General features: G+C 41.7%; 1 protein-coding gene across 4 annotated transcripts; it reads right to left on the reverse strand.

The window, feature by feature from the left end:
• Nucleotides 1–3,204: 3,204 nt before the first annotated feature.
• Nucleotides 3,205–14,357, reverse strand: LOC139061580 (uncharacterized). Of its 4 annotated transcripts, XM_070544195.1 has the most exons (7): nt 13,753–13,817; nt 12,428–12,462; nt 12,293–12,331; nt 8,374–8,478; nt 3,843–4,853; nt 3,612–3,767; nt 3,205–3,520 (listed from the first exon to the last, which is right to left on the reverse strand). In XM_070544195.1, exons 4-7 carry the CDS (start codon nt 8,380–8,382, stop codon nt 3,404–3,406), a joined length of 1,293 nt encoding a protein of 430 aa, XP_070400296.1. In that variant the 5' UTR covers nt 8,383–8,478; nt 12,293–12,331; nt 12,428–12,462; nt 13,753–13,817; the 3' UTR covers nt 3,205–3,403. The 4 variants fall into 4 exon arrangements, with proteins under 4 accessions (XP_070400296.1, XP_070400297.1, XP_070400295.1 ...); XM_070544196.1 differs by lacking the exons at nt 8,374–8,478; nt 13,753–13,817 and adding an exon at nt 14,289–14,357; XM_070544194.1 differs by lacking the exon at nt 8,374–8,478 and having other exon boundaries at nt 13,753–14,076.
• Between the last annotated feature and the right edge of the window lie 2,833 nt (nt 14,358–17,190).

The following is a 17,190-nucleotide window of genomic DNA, read 5'->3' on the forward strand; positions in this document are numbered from 1 at the left end:
GTCTGTCAGCTGGCACATTTAGCTTATCATGGCTGGAATCGTCCCTGTACCGAATTTTATTTTTATATTAATCCTTCAACAAAATTTCAATGGATATTTCCTTAGACCAGGGATTCCCAAAGTGTGGTGCGCGCACCCCGTGTAATGGCTGCGGAGCTCAGAGAAGTCTGTCATATGTCACCATTAGCGTAGCCAGAAACTCATTTGTGGGTGGGCCTAAGAAAAAGTAAGTGGGCACAATAAATGTAATTGAAAACAAGTATATTTTTGCGCGTGTGTGTGTCCTCCACATGTGCCCTAGCTTCATAATAACAATGCGCCGAGCTTCAGCACTCTGGCCTGCGCACGCCGATATGTTCCATATTTGATCATTTTTAACGATGTTGGAGGAATCTGAAGGTGAGTCATTCTGGCAGATTGTAATTAACATCCCGTCTCATGCAGGTGTTCTGACATTGTAAACACCGCGGTCAAGTGACCCAGTCACATAACCAACATGGACGAAGTGCCGCTCACCGTTGACATCCCGGTGAATCACACTGTTGAGAAGAAGGGGACTAGCACGGTACCGATACGCACAACGGGACGCAAAAAATCTGCATTTACTGTTGTGCTTGGCTGCCATGCTAATGGACAGAAACTGCCACCTATGGTGATTTTTAAGAGAAAGACTCTGCCTAAAGAGAAATTTCCAGCTGGAGTCATCGTCAAGGCTAACGAAAAGGGCTGGATGGATGAGGACAAAATGAAAGAGTGGCTGAATGAGGTGTATGTGAAGAGACCAGGCGGTTTTTTTCCACACGTCACCGTCCCTGTTGATCTATGACTCCATGCGCGCTCATCTCACGGACGATGTGAAAAAACGGGTAAAGCAAATTAACTCGGAGCTCGCTGTTATTCCAGGAGGCTTGACAAAGGAACTCCAACCGCTGGACATTGGCGTGAACAGGGCGTTCAAAGTAAGGCTACGAGCCTGGATTTGATGATTAATTACTGGTAATAGCGCTCAAATAAAGCACAACCAAACTCATATTTGCTCCCACTGCCTTTTTTAATAAAACACAATTCAAATCACACTATTTTCTTAGGCCTTTTAATAACAAACATATGATTTTGTTCATGTGGAAAGTTTATGTGGTTAAATCTACCAACTAAACACATTCTGAACTTCAACACAGCGCATAAGGGGATGTGAATCTTCCGTTTTGTTTTGCTGTGCCAGGTTGGAGGGAATTAAGGTTATTTAAGTGGTTCAGAGTTTTAAAAAAAAACAGTAGATATGTTTCACAAGGTGCTGCTAGTTATGTTAAATCTTACTTCTGATTTTACTATTTAAAACAATAATAATCAACTTCTTCATGTTTGCTCAGAGATGTACAGAGCTGTTGTCCTTCGGGAGTGCTGCAGGAGGACACACAGGGATATATGGGGGTTGGATGAGGAAAACGAAATAAAGCAAAACTGTTTTGTGATCAGTTTAATTTGACATGAACACGACAAACACGCTTCCTTGACAATCTTTGTGAGTAAAAAAAACGTGTAGAAATAAAAACGAACATGTGATATTAGAGAAATAGCGGGCAAGCGGTGTTGATGCATGATTGCGCATGCGCCGTGAGCAGTTCTGGTACTTTTTGGGTCTCAGCCGCTTGCTGCACCACTTCAACCGTGCAATCGTGAGCTCGCACGGACTTCTGGCGTGTTATTTTGCTCGTCCCTCGTGAGGATATCGCAAAGTTGAAGCGGCGCTGCGAGCAGCTGCGACCCAATAAGTATCAGAACCGCTCACGACGCATGCGCAATCATGCATCAACACTGCTCGCCCGCTATTTCCCTAATAACACACGCTGTTCGTTTTTATTTCTACACGTTTTTTATTCACAAAGATTGTCAAGAAAGCGTGTTTGTCTTGTTCATGTCAAATTAAACTGATCACAAATCACAGATTTACTTTCTTTATTTCGTTTTACTCATCCAACCCCCATAAATCCCTGTGTCCTCCTGCAGCACTCCCGGTGTACGACCGGCTTTAGTAGGAGGGAGACCCGCAATTATCGCTTTGTCACGCGTGTCTCATTGAAAATGAATGGAGGAGAGGCGAAGTTGCCTCCCGAGTGTCGAGCCCATTAGAAGAGCACGAGCCGTCAGCGCACGCAATGAGGAAGTGCACGTGCGCTCTAAACCAGGTCTGAACCAGGACTAGACCAGTAATGGGCTCGACACACAGGAGGCGACAAACGACCGCGATCAGCGAAATTTGTCGCTGTCGCTTTTATTACCTGTCACACGGGAGGCGATCCGCGGCAGCGGCAAAGCCGTCTACGCGTTCTGTTCCATGGCGAAATCGAAACTTCCGTTGTTTTGCTTGGCTGTGTCAGGTTGGAGGGAATTAAGGTTATTTAAGCGGTTCAGAGTTAATAAAGTGGTAGATATGATGTTTCACAAGGTGCTGCTAGAGTTATGTGAAATCTTACTTCTGATTTTAATATATAAACATAATAATAATCAACTTCTCCATCATGTTTGCTCGGAGGTGTACGGAGCATCCTGTCCGCTCATTGGTCAGTGAATGAAACCTCCGTTGATTGGTCCTCGTCCGAGCGACAGCGATGAAAAGTTGAAAATGTTTCAACTTTCTGGGATCGTGTCGCTGGATCGTCCGTGCACGACACGTGCACGAGTGCAAACTTTCACATGCACGTTTTTCGCTTGGTAGGAGAGAGACCCGCGATTATCGCTTTTTCGCACATGTCTCATTGAAAATGAATGGAGGAGAGGCGATGTCGCCTCCCGTGTGTCGAGCCCATAAAGTGAAGCATGCTTTTGGCTGTTATAATTTTCACAATGTCTGGTTTGCACTGATATGTTCCGAGTCCCGAACCCGCACAGATGTTTTACCGGTACGTTTTACCGTGCCCACGCCCGCACCCTATAACCTGGTGCGCCTTTTGTATGTGTTAAATACCAAAAAGACACGTAACTGAAGCTGCGCCTTATGGTCGTGAAACTACGGTATTTTCTTTTAAAAGAACCGCAGTCTGCGCACAAAGTAAAAAAAAAAAAACATCAACCTTTGTTGTTTTCTTCCGTGATATCCCACGCTATCCTCAATGCTGTCCCCCTGTTTACCTGCCTTCCTTCCCCCCGCCTGCTGTCTCCGCCCATGGCCCGATTCCTCAGACAGCAATCTGAACACAACTGGACCGAGACCGGCCGAGTGATGCTGGGCCAAAGTGAGCTGATCTGATCCTTGTGTGAAAGCGCTATGAGGCTGCCACGTCTGGTAATTTTTGGTATTTTAGTAAAACTTAATTTTCTACCAAATATTGTCCTTGTGGTGCCCAAAAGGACAATAGTTCTAAGCTAAACACTTTATACACACAATCATTCAGAACATTTTTATTTACCCGTTTAAAGATTTACTTACCGTGTATTCTTTGATGAAAGCATTTCCATCCTCTCCAAGGAAAGGGACGAGGGCTTTCAGGACACACTCTCTTTTTTTGTTGACGTCTTCGGTCTAGTTTTGAGAGATACAATGTAATAAGAAACAAAGCCAACATTGTGTTTTTCTTTGGTTACTCATCATTGGTCTCCTGAATTTAGTTCACCTGGTCAAAGATTTGTGTCAGCCCAGATATCTTCTCCCTGGTTGATCCTCCTCTTGAGCGAATGGCGGTCATCAATTTGGTGGAGTACTTGTCAAGTTGGGAAAAAAACTTCTGCTCTAGGGGAAGAGCTACAAGCCTCTGGAACTCTGCATTGATCTGCAAGAAAAACATAAAAGCTTTAATATATAAAGCCTCTGTCAACGATTAAATTAAATAACAATGTCTTCTTACCTCGCGTTGATCAAAAAGAGCCGGCCATCGACCCTTAAAATCCTGGATTCTTGGCTCACCGTCCACCACCTCTTGTCGCCTGTATGCAAAAGTGCGTGCCATTTTGTCTGCAATGACCCGGTCATTGTGTCTTATTTTCACTTCAGTCAGAAGTGAAAGTCTTTCCTGTTCAAGGGATTCGGAAGTGTCCCCAGTTGGCAAAGATGGATAAAAGTTAGCTTCTGCCCTTTTAGGCCTTTTTACGTTTCTGCCAGAAGATCCTTCTGTAACTTTGGACTTCATGGAGTTAACAGCTACCTCTGGGCACCCGTGCAGTCTGAGCTGGGTTCTAAGATTTCCCATTTTGTACTTGAGCCTCTGCTTCCATCCGTACCATCCATTTGAGGATCCAGGTTCCTTCAAACACGGATGTTTTTTGATTAAAGCTTCTGCCACTGCAACAAAGTGTTCATCACATGGATAAGCTTTGTACTTGAAGATTTCTTCAGATACTTTGTTCAGAATGTCAGATTTGGTTCTTGTGCTGAGATACACCAATTTGGAGGATGATTTGTATTCAGCATTTCCCCTTTCAAGCACAAGCTCGGTGTCATACGAAAATTGTGGAATAGGAAACACCGCCGGCCACTGCACGCTTCGAAATGACAGTTTTGGAGGAGAAGGGAGTATGTTTGTGTTGTTTGATGCCTGTAAAGAGCAATCAACAGCATCAAAAGTGGCACAAGCTGATGAAACATCATCAGTAAGTGTGATTATGAGTGGAACAACTTCCTGTTGAACCACCTTGATTGTTCCCAAATCCTGCAGTTCAGAGGTTGCGTTTAGATTGAAGAACTCATTTCCAAAATCTTGGTCCATGTATTGCAGGCGAATTTCTGTTGTGATTCCAAAGGTGTTCTTTACGACATTGACAAGTTCTAATAAAGACTGGGGTATACCATTTGGAAGAATCAATTTTTCCACATTGTTTTCGCCCAAGATGACTTTAAGTCTTGCTGCACCCATGGTAATCTGAAAAACAAACAATTGGCATGAGTCTCTACTTCATGTTCTTAAGGACAAAAAAAAAAGTACATGTAAAGCTTAGGGTTAAATACCCCGTTCTGAAATTAGCATCAAAATATCTAAAAACAAATTGGCCGTAAAATGTGATCTGATATTCTAAGCAACAACAATAATCAGTCTGCCTTAAAATACCACACATAGAATTATGTGTTTTCAAACTAAAATAATGCATTAAGTAAACATTCAGAGTGCACGTGGAAAAAGTATGTGAACAATAAATAGTTGAAGCTCCTTTGACAGCAATAACTGTTCAATAATGCTCAATGAGGAGAAGAATCCAAGCATCAGCTAAAGACTGAAAGAAATCAATGGGATGTGCCAACAACCCTTTTAGCACATATTCTTTGGACAAATGGAACCAGAATTGAGTTGTTGAAAGAACTACCCAACACTGCGTGGAGAAAAAGAGGCTCAGTACAGCAACATCCGAAACTCATCCCTACTGAGAAGTATGGTGGTGGGGCATCGTGGTTGAGGCTGCTTTGCTGCGTCAGGGCCTGGGGGGGATTGCTCTCATGGAAGAAAAGATGAATTCCTAAGGTCTGATCTGAACTACAGGAAACATTTGGTTGAACTTCTTACTGCCAAAAGAGGTTCAATCCGCTATTAAATCCAAGGGTTTACAAGCTTTTTCCACCTCCACTGTTAATGTTTACATGGTGTGTTCAATAAAAAAATAAAAACAAAATTATTTTCGTGGTTTTAGTTTCAGCAGACTGTCTATTGTTGGGACTTTGATGAAGATCAGATCACATTTTAGGACCACAACGGGCAGAAATCCATGAAACTCCACAGGGTTCACAAACCTTTTCCTGCAACTGTATATAAAGATTCTTTAACTAGTTAATATGACACAAATATTCCAATTACAAGCATTGCATACACATCATTCTCCTCACCCTTTAAACATGAATGTATCTTTTTAAAGTGACAAGGCGCATTCCTCCAATTCTGTAGTCAACAAGGGGGTATCTGTCAAGCAGTTCTTTAGGCTCCAGAACTTCTACTTCCTTGTTTGGAGAACATTTTAGATCATATGATCTAAAATGTTCAATGTACCACACACTGAGCTTTTTGACAACAAACAGAGGGTTGTTGTGAAGAATGACCATGTGGATAATCTCACAAAACTCTGGTAGTCCTCCCAGCGAGCCATGGACCAGGATCATTCCACATTTGTAAAGAAGTCCATTGTGTGTCACACTTTCAGCAAAGGCAACGGTCTCTACATTTACAGACTTTTGTTTAAGAGCGCTTACAATGTCCTTGTTCAGAATGTCCGTTTGAACGTTGGTGACAGTGGAAACTTCCAATGAAGGTTTCAAAACCTTGCAGGACTGTAGGTGGTGAGCCATCTGTAGCTGGTGTTTTTCTGCAAGCGTGAGCAACACATTTTTGAAGCATCTGACGTTCCTTGCAACTCTCTTAAAAAAGCTGTGCTTTGACTCAAAGCGCATTGTCCAGAGGGCAACAAGTGGTCCATACTGACGTATCAAGTGCGGATAGTGCTCAAGGAAGTGATGCTTGGGCTTAAGTTCACAGTCAGTAAAGACCTCTTGGAATTTGACCCTGTGCTCTGAAATCTTAAAATCAAGATATGCAACGGACTCTTCTGTCTGAACTGGACAAACTATTATTTCAACAATGTCCTTTAAGTCCAAAAGAACTTGCCAAGCTGGCTCCTCACAAGGAACACTTTGCCCTAACAACAAGGGAAGAAATCGAAGCAAACTCCAGTTCTCATGGGCATTGCCGCCCACAGTCTTTTTTGATGCAAAACTCTGAGCAACAGGGTGAGGTCTGTTAGTTTTGTCACTCCATTTGAAGTTGAATGATGATATTGCTTCATTCAAAGCAACTAGTGTGACATATTTTTTTTTAATGAAAACTCCAAGGCAAAGGGCAATTTCAAAAGGAACTATGCCCTCAAAAACATCATGGGCAAGGTCCGGTGGAAATCCTTTGGTTAGATCAAAATACAACAGTTCTGACAAGACACAATTTGACTTGACACCATAACAACTGGATATTTCAGTTCCTTCAAGACTTTTTAGGTGATCTGAATGAATATTTTTGTCTCTTAATGTAAATGTTCCTCTGTTAACCTCAGTTGTTTGATATTGAGAGGATTTTGCAGTGCAAAAGCGACAAATGTAGTCTCCAGTAAAATTCTCTACAAACCCAGCAATACCATGTGCAGCGAGGTTGTCAGCCACTACACATTGAAGGGTTCCTTTGAGGGTTTTACCTAACTTTGGAACATACAAACCACTCTGTTCCAAAAACAGAAGATCTCTTATTAGAGGCTCTAAGACTTTTGCATAACTGTAAGACTTTAGATCATTGCTCTTAATTAAAGCTGCCAAGTAAATAGACGACAATGCAGAGTTACAACCGGGGAGCAAATTACCGAGAGTCCAATACAATCCACAAATTTTGTGCTTTCTTTTAGATGTCCCAAGGGGATTGCATATCTCAAAATCATCAATGTATAATATTAATGAAATGCTTTCCTCGTTTGAGAGAACTTTTTCTTTGAATATGGCACCATCAAAAAATGACTTGTAAATGCCTTCTCCTGAGTCTTTATGTAATGTTTGTATATGCTCTGTTTGACTCAGTATTGCTTCACAGTCCAAGATTTCCTGTAGAGTCTTTAAAATTGAAATATACTGAAATGACTTTCCATTTTTTTTATCAAGAAAATATTCTAACGGTTCAACTACACCAAAATGTCTTCTATAATAAGCCTTTCGCCTCCAAACACTGGAGAGGGGCCCTTTTTTCCTTATTGCCTTTTTAACAGGGTTTTTGTCACAAACTGCACTTGCTAAATTTTCCACAAGTAAATGGTCAAAAGGACAGTTATTCTGTTGAAGTATTTGCACAACTGTATTCTTAGTAACTGGTACACAGAGCGAACCGATCAAATAACTCAACTCTTGTAAGAGCTCATCGACTGCTGCATTAGACACAAGAAAAACACTTTCTAACTTAAGAAGAACGGAAGCAAGTTTGATCTCAAAATCCTTCTCTAACTGCTCAGCATCATCATCTAAAGTTTCATTACAGCCAATACTGCTTTCCCCATCTGAGAAAACAGCAACACTGGCAGATAATTCTTCAGGGTTTTTTGTAAGTAAAACTATTTCTGGTTTAAACTCATCAACTTTACCAGAATGTTTTCTGTATTTATGACTTTTGTAGTTTTCATAGACATTTGTTTTGTAGAAACAGTTCTGGTACACACAAGTGACACACACTTTGTTTTTAAGATGAGCAAAAATATGATGAAAGAAATCCCTTTCTGTAGAATGCAGACTACAAGAACAAACGGGACATATATATGCTGATGCCTTTGTTTGTGGTTTAAAAGAGGAATGACATCTTGCTAGATGGCTCCGTAAAGCATTCCAAGTTTTGAATCGGCAGGCACAACTTAAATAGGTGCATGGATAAGAATGACCTCTTCCATATTGTCCGTGGCTTAGTTTGTAGTGCCCAAGCAGTTGAGATCTTCTTGTGAAGACACTATGACAGTCTTTGCAACTCCATGCCATTCAATTTGACACTAGAAAAAGAAGACAGATGGACCACTTGTTACAAATGAGTTTGTCCACACTTTTCTCCTCCTTCAGGAAGACCACTGTTTAAACACCAGTCAATGAGAGCTTCAGAGGTTAATAGTTTTGTTGCAGATTAAAAAGTTGTTGCATCAGTTTAAATGTAATTTACCATATTTTCACGACCATAAGGCGCACCTAAAAGTCTAAAATTTTCTCCAAAATGTACGCTGCGCCCTGTGGTGCGGTGTGCCTATTGTGTTGTTGTGAGAAGCGAACGTAGTAGAAAACAAGAGGCGTGGCGTGAACGTGCGGACGTGAGCGAAGACAGACCTGTGGATCTGCTACATCATCATCAACATCCTCGCTATTTGCGTCAGACTCCGGCTGTGAGTCTCCGTCCACTTCCTCTTCTTCCAGTTAAAAAAACAGCCGTACTATCTGAACTGCCTGGTGGACATTTATCCTTCTCATCATCCTTTATTAAAGCCTAATAAAAGCCTGCTAAACTGCAGAGACAACATATCTGTCCGGATCGCTCCAAAATATGAGGTTTACCGTCAATATCTGTCTAATTGTTGTTACTCCGCTCGCGCCACTGCTTTCCCCGCAAAGCGGCTCCTTTTTGCGCACATCTCGTTACTCATGCAGCCTTCCTCTCTCTCTCAGCTACATAATGATCCTTTTAATAAACTGAATATGTGAGACTTCCACCAACAGCAAAAGGATCTCATGTTTTTGTGGGGGATTTTTTACGTTCACAAGCACATTCCCTCTCACGGATTACTAAACTGCTGTTTAGACAAGTTATCAGATTGTCTAAAAATAGATAATTTTTTAGTTTAGTATAACTCCGCTTTTACGTTGCCTATTAACAAAATGTAAAAACAGGGGTGTAGTTTATAATCTCCTTTTTAAAGCTGAATTGAAACCAAAAGTCAGGGAGGCGGAGTCTTGCTGCTACAGCGTCCCAAATCAGACCTGTTCAAAAGACGCGGATATGCGTCCATGTACCCCAGAGGGTTAATAAAACAATTCAAATCACACTATTTTCTTAGACCGGTTAATAACACAGATATGATTTTGTTCATGTGGAAAGTTTATGGTTAAATCCACCAACTACCGGTAAACACATTCTGAACTTCAACACAGCGCATCAGCGCTTGAAGCGGCGCTGCGAGCAGCTGCGACCCAAAAAGTACCAGAACCGCTCACGGCGCATGCGCAATCATGCATCAACACCGCTCGCTCGCTATTTCCCTAATAACACACACTGTTCGTTTATATTTCTACACGTTTTTGTTACAAAGATTGTCAAGAAAGTGTGTTTGTCGTGTTCATGCCAAATTAAACTGATCACAAAACACAGATTTACGTTCTTTATTTCGTTTTCCTCATCCAACGGCATAATTCAATGTAAAATCAATGGAGCAGCGCGACCGTGAGAGACAGGGCATCACACGTCAACTAAGAAGCAGCTGTGCGTCCAGAAAGCACGCAATCACCTCACTTGAGCGGCAGATGCGAGCTGACGAGGCGTGTGTTTTGCGATTGCTGCAGCTGCTGCGTGACGCCTGGGAAAAGGAAAAGCTGACTGCTCAACTTGGAATGGACCTCGCTGAGAGGAATAGAAGATGGAGACTGGATACCCTGGTGAGTTTATATTACTGTTGGAACCCTTCACGAGGTACTGTCACCATGGAAACACATATACAGTCTATGTGGATCAGTAGATCCTTGCATGTCCGCCTAGACGCCTGACCAAATCGATTAAAATACTTACATTTAGCCCCGCATTCAACTCTTCCTGCACGCACGGCAAGGTGCGATTGCAGGTGCATCCAAATAGATGTTTACAGCGATTTTAACGCCAGAATCGCGTGCAGTCTGTAATGGTACGTGACCACCGCACGCGATTCTGGCGTTAAAATTGCTGTACACTCCTCTGTTCGGACGCAGGTGAAGTCGCACCTTGCCGGGCGTGCAGGACGAGTTGAACGCACAGCTAATGTCAATATTTTGACCAATTTGGACGGGCGTCTAGGCGGACATGCAAGGATCTACTGATATCGCATATACTGTATATGTGTTTCCATGGCGACAGTACCTCCTGAACATTCCGACAGCAAAATAAACTCACCAGATGTCGAGTCTCCTCTCTTCTATTCCTCTCAGTGAGGCCCATTCCAAGTTGAGCAATCAGATTTTCCTTTTGCCAGATGCACACGCAGCAGCTGGAGCAGTCACAAATGACACGCCTCGTCAGCTCGCACCTGCCGCTGAGGTGAGGTAATCTCGCGCTTTCTGGACGCACAGCTGCTTCCGAGTTGACGTGTGACGCCATGTCACTCATGGTCGCGCTGCTCCATTGATTTTACATTGAATTATTTCGCAAAACAACCAGAATCGTGTGCGGTGGGCACATACCGTAAGCACTGTAACACAGAAATGAGGTGTTTGTTTACCTTTTGCTGACATGTTTCGGCTGGAACTACCCCCTTCGTCAGAGCCATCAGCTGTTCGCGGCGTCACTTCCGTTTATGTGCGGGCAGCAAAGGACGATGTCGCCCTCTGCTGCCCGCAGACAGCACACAGATCATTAACACAGAACAACAAAAATACAGAAGATGGATTAAGAAAGCGATAGAGATAAGGAGACGTGGACACAACACCATGAACAGGGACGACGGGGTATACATGTTGGACCACGCATGGGACTGTGTCATCAGTGGGGAGGACGCGGGCAGCAGAGGGCGACATCGTCCTTTGTTGCCCGCACATAAACGGAAAAAACGCCAGCGAACAGCTGATGGCTCTGACGAAGGGGGTAGTTCCAGCCGAAACATGTCAGCAAAAGGTAAACACCTAATTTCTCTGTGTTACAAAAGAAAAATGAAGACAATCATGAACACACACACAGAATGAATATACAGAAGATTTTTAAAGAAAGTATTCTGTTCATGAGGGCAAGCATGTTATTGATAATAAAAAAGTACTTTAAAATAAGAAATTCCCTTGGGTCATCTGAAGAAAGCAAAGTTGGGGATTGTATTTGGAATGTTTTCTTGCATCGGTTAAAATGTAATTTACTTCCTTTAAAATCAAATATAATTCAGTTTAACACACTTAAAAAAATTATTTAAAAAAAAATCAACCCAATGCATAAAGAAAGTATTCTGTTCATGGGGCCAAGCATGTTATTGATAATAAAAAAGTACTTTAAAATAAGAAATTCCCTTGGGTCCTCGAAAGAAAGCAAAGTTGGGGGTTGTATTTGGACTGTTTTATTGCACAGCTGAAATTGCACTGTAATTATTTGGCAGATTTAATTTCTTAACATTACTACAATTTTTACCCTTAATGTTATACAAACACAATTGTAAATTTAAGCTGTCCTTGAACTATTTTAAGAAACAAAAACTATTTTGAGGCACAACTAGGGTCTCTTGTGGTATTGTTACCAAGTAATATAAAATGAACTATTATCTTTACATCAGATTTGACTGTAATAAACCTAAACAATGATGGGGGAGGTAGTGTCATGTCTACTGTTTTAATTGTATTCTTTATTAGCAGATAATATTGGAACCTCAAGATTTTTTTTAGCATTCCTATGATATAATACTCGTTTACAAAGAGGCTGGCCCAGAAGATACTTAAATTTAAAAACTTACTTGAAAAGCTATGTCTTTTCAGTGGAACACAGGAACACTAATGGGCTGACTTACAGCAATAATGTAGTATTTAATGCAAACGTGATAGGGCCTTTAATAAATAAAATAATAAAAATTAATAATTTAATTAAATGTATACAAAACTCACATTTGCAATTCCAGATGTTGGGTGGTTTTCTACCAGGGACTGAGGAAAAATGAGCAAGAGAAGAAGAAAATTAATTAATATATAAGCGGTTAAACTTTCCATCTATCAAAGTGCCAGTGTTCATTGATAACTTACATTACATTGAACAAGGCAAAAAGGAATCAGGAGAGCTGAAGGGGAAAAGAAAAAATTACAAATGTGTTCATACAACCCCACTTTAAATATTGAATCTGATATTACAGATATGGTGAAACAAAAGACTGGGGGGAAAAAACAAGTTTTTTTACTGACATTACATTTGTAAACATTTTCATTACATTTTATTATTCTAGTGATTAACACCAAATCCTTAAGACTGCCCTTTTTGCACACTAAATGCTGTAGTGTCTAAAGCCGGGCATACACTGTGCGACTTTTTCACTTTTTTGAGCCGATTTTCCAGTCGTGCGAGAATCCACAAGATCGGGGAGAGTTTTGCGCTGAGCATCTTGTAGTGTACAGGGGGTTATGAGAGGCGATTAACACCACGTGACCAACTACCGATTAGCAATCGTAAACTCGCACAAACTTCTGGTGTGTTTGAAATGTTGATCGTCCCTCGTGATGGTATCGCACTGTTGAAGCGATGCTGCGAGCAGCTGCGACCCAAAAAGTATCAGAACCGCTCACGGCGCATGCGCAATCCTGCATCTGCTCGCTATTTCCCTAATAACACACGTTGTTCGTTTTTATTTCTACATGTTTTTTTACTCACAAAGATTGTCAAGAAAGCGTGTTTGTCGTGTTCATGTCAAATTAACCTGATCACAAAACACAGATTTACTTTATTTCGTTTTCCCCACCAGCCCCCATAAATCCGTGTCCCTGCAGCACTCCTGAAGGACAACAGGCAAGACAAAAAAGTCTGACGTGGAGTAAAAACTGCTATTTTTAGCATATTTTTAGGGCCGACGTGTTGCTATCATACGTACAGAGTGAGCAGTCAGGTCACAACAGAGAACTGGGTCGTGCAGTGTGAGCGCATGACTTGTGAGAACTGCCCTGCGAGGAAGTCGTACAGTTAAGAGCTGAAGCTGAGTGAAAAAGTCGCATAGTGTCCGCCCGGCTTTAAACGAGTCAAGCTCTACAGTTTTGATAGGGGAAGACAGAAAATCAGACACGAATTCCGGAGATTTTCAAAATACTGGTTAACAAGGAAATAACCGTAACAAAAGTTAAACGGGTTCTAAATTTGACTACACTTGACACTGGGATTGAAGTTAGTTTGTCTGTGGATCTAATTTGCTACTTTTTGATCCTGGACGACGAGAATTTAATCCTTAAAGTAGAGAATTCAGCCAGTTTATCCAACACCACTAGTAATATTTAGGCTAACAGGAGGACATGAAAACTAAGGAGGCATCGACAGAAATACCTTCTGGGTTGATGGTGAGTTTAATACTTTTCATACGTTTTCTTACCTTTTAAACTATCCTCCGATGGAGACGTATTTCTGTCATTTTCATGATCGCGGTACAGAACGCAGCTCAACGATGGGAAGGAAGGGACCATGCAGTCGCGAATGCGAAGCAGGCACGTGCCGAATGCGAAGCAGGCACGTGCCGGCAGGGAGAGAGAGAGAGAGAGAAGAATCTACGGGGCTTCCTCAACTGACTTTCACGGGCAAATAATGAGTGTTACATTTTTACACTCTATGGCGTTGTTGCTAACAACTGCTGGGGCAGAGAAGACGCCTCTTATTACGCATCACGGGAGTTCTGTGATAAGAACCTTTTAAATCGACAAAAACGTAGAAAAATTACCGTTTAATAAAAAAAATCCTTTGTCTAAAAATCTAAATCTCACCAACAATATTCTTGGCACTCACTGTGGTTTTACAAAACCTAAGTTGATACCACTAGCATTTAAAACATATTGAAAAGTAAAGCACATTCATTAATACAGTTATAAAGTCATAATATTACTACATAAAACCATATTTTACCGAAGAACTTACCGTTGTTTCAGCTCCGGTTCCGAGAATGGTGCTGGTAGATGGTCAATCTAGAACTTCAGAGGCGGGAATAAATCTGACGTGATGACGTCATACGCACTAGTTAGTTCTATTTAAATTCAGCACTTTGGTTCAATAAGGAAACATCACTTTGCCCTTAGTTGGGCAGTTTCAAGTTGTTTGCCACCACATTTTTGAGTTGTGATCCTTAACTCAAAAAATGTACATTTAATTTTCGTAAAATATTACATTACATTGACTATTGTTAAATATACTTTTTTCAGTGTGTACCACATAATTTTTAATCTGAAGCTACATATTAAGCATTTTCAGGGCAGAGTATTGTTCCTGTTAGTGTTTAGTGAGAGATGATATTAAATATTCCCTTTCTTTCCCCAACCACTTCACCTGATAAGCTAACTTTAGGCAAACCAGCAGCACAACAAATATTTTCAAATAAGACTCACAAACCTGAGTCAACACCAGCCTCATCAAAGCTGGGGTTCTGTCGTTGTACTTTTTGTCTAAAAAACGTCCTTATGTCCATCTTCACTCATGCGTTTCAGGCAGAGAGTGTAGAAGAAGCCGGCTGCTGAAGGGCTTCTTCTTCAGTGGTAGACAGTGTTGGGCAAGTTACTTCAAAACTGTAATGCATTATTTATTACTTGTTACCCTCATTTTAATGTAATTGATTACATTACAATATTACTGATTTTAAAATGTAAGGCATTACACTTTTTTGCATTACTTTAAGTTACTTTCACCAGTACAACTTCAATATGAATCTGGTAAGGTGACGCTCAGTGCTTTAAAATGATTGTTTATTAAATAAAAGCAACAACAATCTGTACTCTCAGCACGCTGCCATCTTAGATTAACTGAGCAGGGAGTGAGGTGGTGGGGGCTCCAAGCCTATTTTGCTTTGGTCCCCAAATGCCTTGATACGGCCCTGGATGTGGGACTGACTTCTGGGGTGATCTGATTCTATCACCTGTATAAATATGAAATGCTTATATATTTTTGCTTTTCACTGGTAAAAATGTGTATTGGGGCTAAATCTACCTACTTTTTTTTCTTTTCAAGCTCTTTGTTTTGTTTTCTTGACTTTATTTGAATAATTTCCGGCCCTTTCTCTCTCTAACCTTCCTGCATGTTTTCTCCGTCTTCCAGAAAAACAGTTTCCTAGATTTCTAATCAGCCAAAGGGATCTACCGAACGCAAAAAAAAGCTTAATATGCGCTGCGCTCCCGCAGCAATGAGTCGAAATCACCGAGCGACGGCACAGATTATGAACTCAGCTGAAGCAAAGCACGTCATAAATGTACAGAAAGTACAGAGAATATGAACGATCGCAAGTGAATGACTTTCTTTTGGTGGAGCGATTTTGTGAATATAACAGCGGCCGCACGCAGGACACAGCTGGAGTATTTGAGCCATTACCGCTGCGTCCTCTCTGCTCATAGAATGCCCACAAAGCTGAGTCCATAAATGACGTAATATATGTAGATACCAAATCTTTATTTTGGGCTTTCCGCAATTTTAATTTTTAAGAAACCCACATCTTGATTCTGGGTTTAAAAATGCATTGTAATTACTGCGTTACTGACAATTGTACTGAGTAAATATTACCATTTTCTTTCCCTGTAATGCCTTACATTACCACATTACAGCAAAAAGCAATGCATTACAGTAATTAATTACTTTTGTACCGCGTTACTCCCAACACTGGTGGTGGAGGCTCAGGCAGGCTGTATACAAACTACTGCCAGCTGCTCCCTCTCTGTTGGGCTTTGGTACTGCATGTTACTGCCGCAATTTAGATCCGGGGCTTTTCATGAAACATCCGGGGCTTCAGCCCAAGTAGCCGGGCCTAACACCACCCCTGGCGATGCCCCCCAAAAAAGCTCCATCTCAGATTCTATGGACCTCAGTTAGCATGCTAAAGGTTAAATTTCCTTACAGTATTATTAGAAAAAGACAGTTGTTTGGAAAGGCTGTCAGGAGCACGTCAAATCTCTAGGAGGATATTGGGAGTTCCGGTTACATTTGTGAATTTGCATCTGAAAGAACCACAAAACCTTTGGACAGATTGAACTAAATTATAGCCGGTTCTCCATAATGCACAGCTCAGTGTTTGGTGAAAATCAAACATCTCATACTGGTTGTCAGCACTTCCGCTTCCGGTCGGCAACAAGATGGCGCCTGTGCTTGGCTTAGCCACATTTTCAAACTTTTCTCCACTAACCTCCTCTTTTCCACCTTGCTCCTGTCTGCAATCCTCTTCAGTAGTGTCCCTGCTACCATCTCCTATGATCGCCAGACTCTTCTGTCCTTCCGTTTGTTCACGATCGCCCAAGATGCACCGAGGACGTACCATCCTGTTTGTTTACCTGAGCCGTCTCCAAGTTTAGGTCCTCCACCACCTCTCTTACCCATGGTGTCCCACAAGGTTCTGTGCTGGGGCCTCTGCTCTTCCTCCTCTGCTTCCTCTTCAGCACATCCTGAGCTCCTTCAAAGGAATCTCCTACCATCTTTATGCAGATGAAATCCAACTGTACATCTCCTTTAAGCCCCATGAGATGTCTAAGCTGCAGCTGTTACACACCTGCTTAGACTCTATCAAAACCTGGATGGCTGGGAGCTTTCTTCAGCTGAATGAAGATAAGACTGAGATCCTCATCAGTGCCCCAGACAAGCTGGTTCCCAAAGTCAGAGACTCTCTTGGTCAGCTTGCTTCCCACACCAAACCTTCTGTCAGGAATCTTGGCGTGACCTTTGACCCAGCTCTCCCCCTGGATTCTCATGTCAGTTCTCTTGTTCGCTCTTCCTTCTTCCATCTCAGGAACATTGCTAAGCTGAGTCCCATTCTGTCCCGCTCTGAACTTGAGACAGTTGTCCACACCTT

Source organism: Nothobranchius furzeri, chromosome 14 (genome assembly GCF_043380555.1).
Source record: "Nothobranchius furzeri strain GRZ-AD chromosome 14, NfurGRZ-RIMD1, whole genome shotgun sequence".
Lineage (NCBI taxonomy): Eukaryota > Metazoa > Chordata > Actinopteri > Cyprinodontiformes > Nothobranchiidae > Nothobranchius > Nothobranchius furzeri.

Bases quoted from the DNA above. Each gene is read 5' to 3' on its own strand.
- LOC139061580 (XM_070544194.1), bottom strand. From the start codon at position 13,843: ATGGTCCCTTCCTTCCCATCGTTGAGCTGCGTTCTGTACCGCGATCAT. The intron at 4,854-12,292 runs GTGAGTTTTGTA...TTTGTTTTTCAG, and splicing joins CAACATCTGGAATTGCAAAT to ATTACCATGGGTGCAGCAAG. The intron at 3,521-3,611 runs GTGAACTAAATT...TCTCAAAACTAG, and splicing joins TGACACAAATCTTTGACCAG to ACCGAAGACGTCAACAAAAA.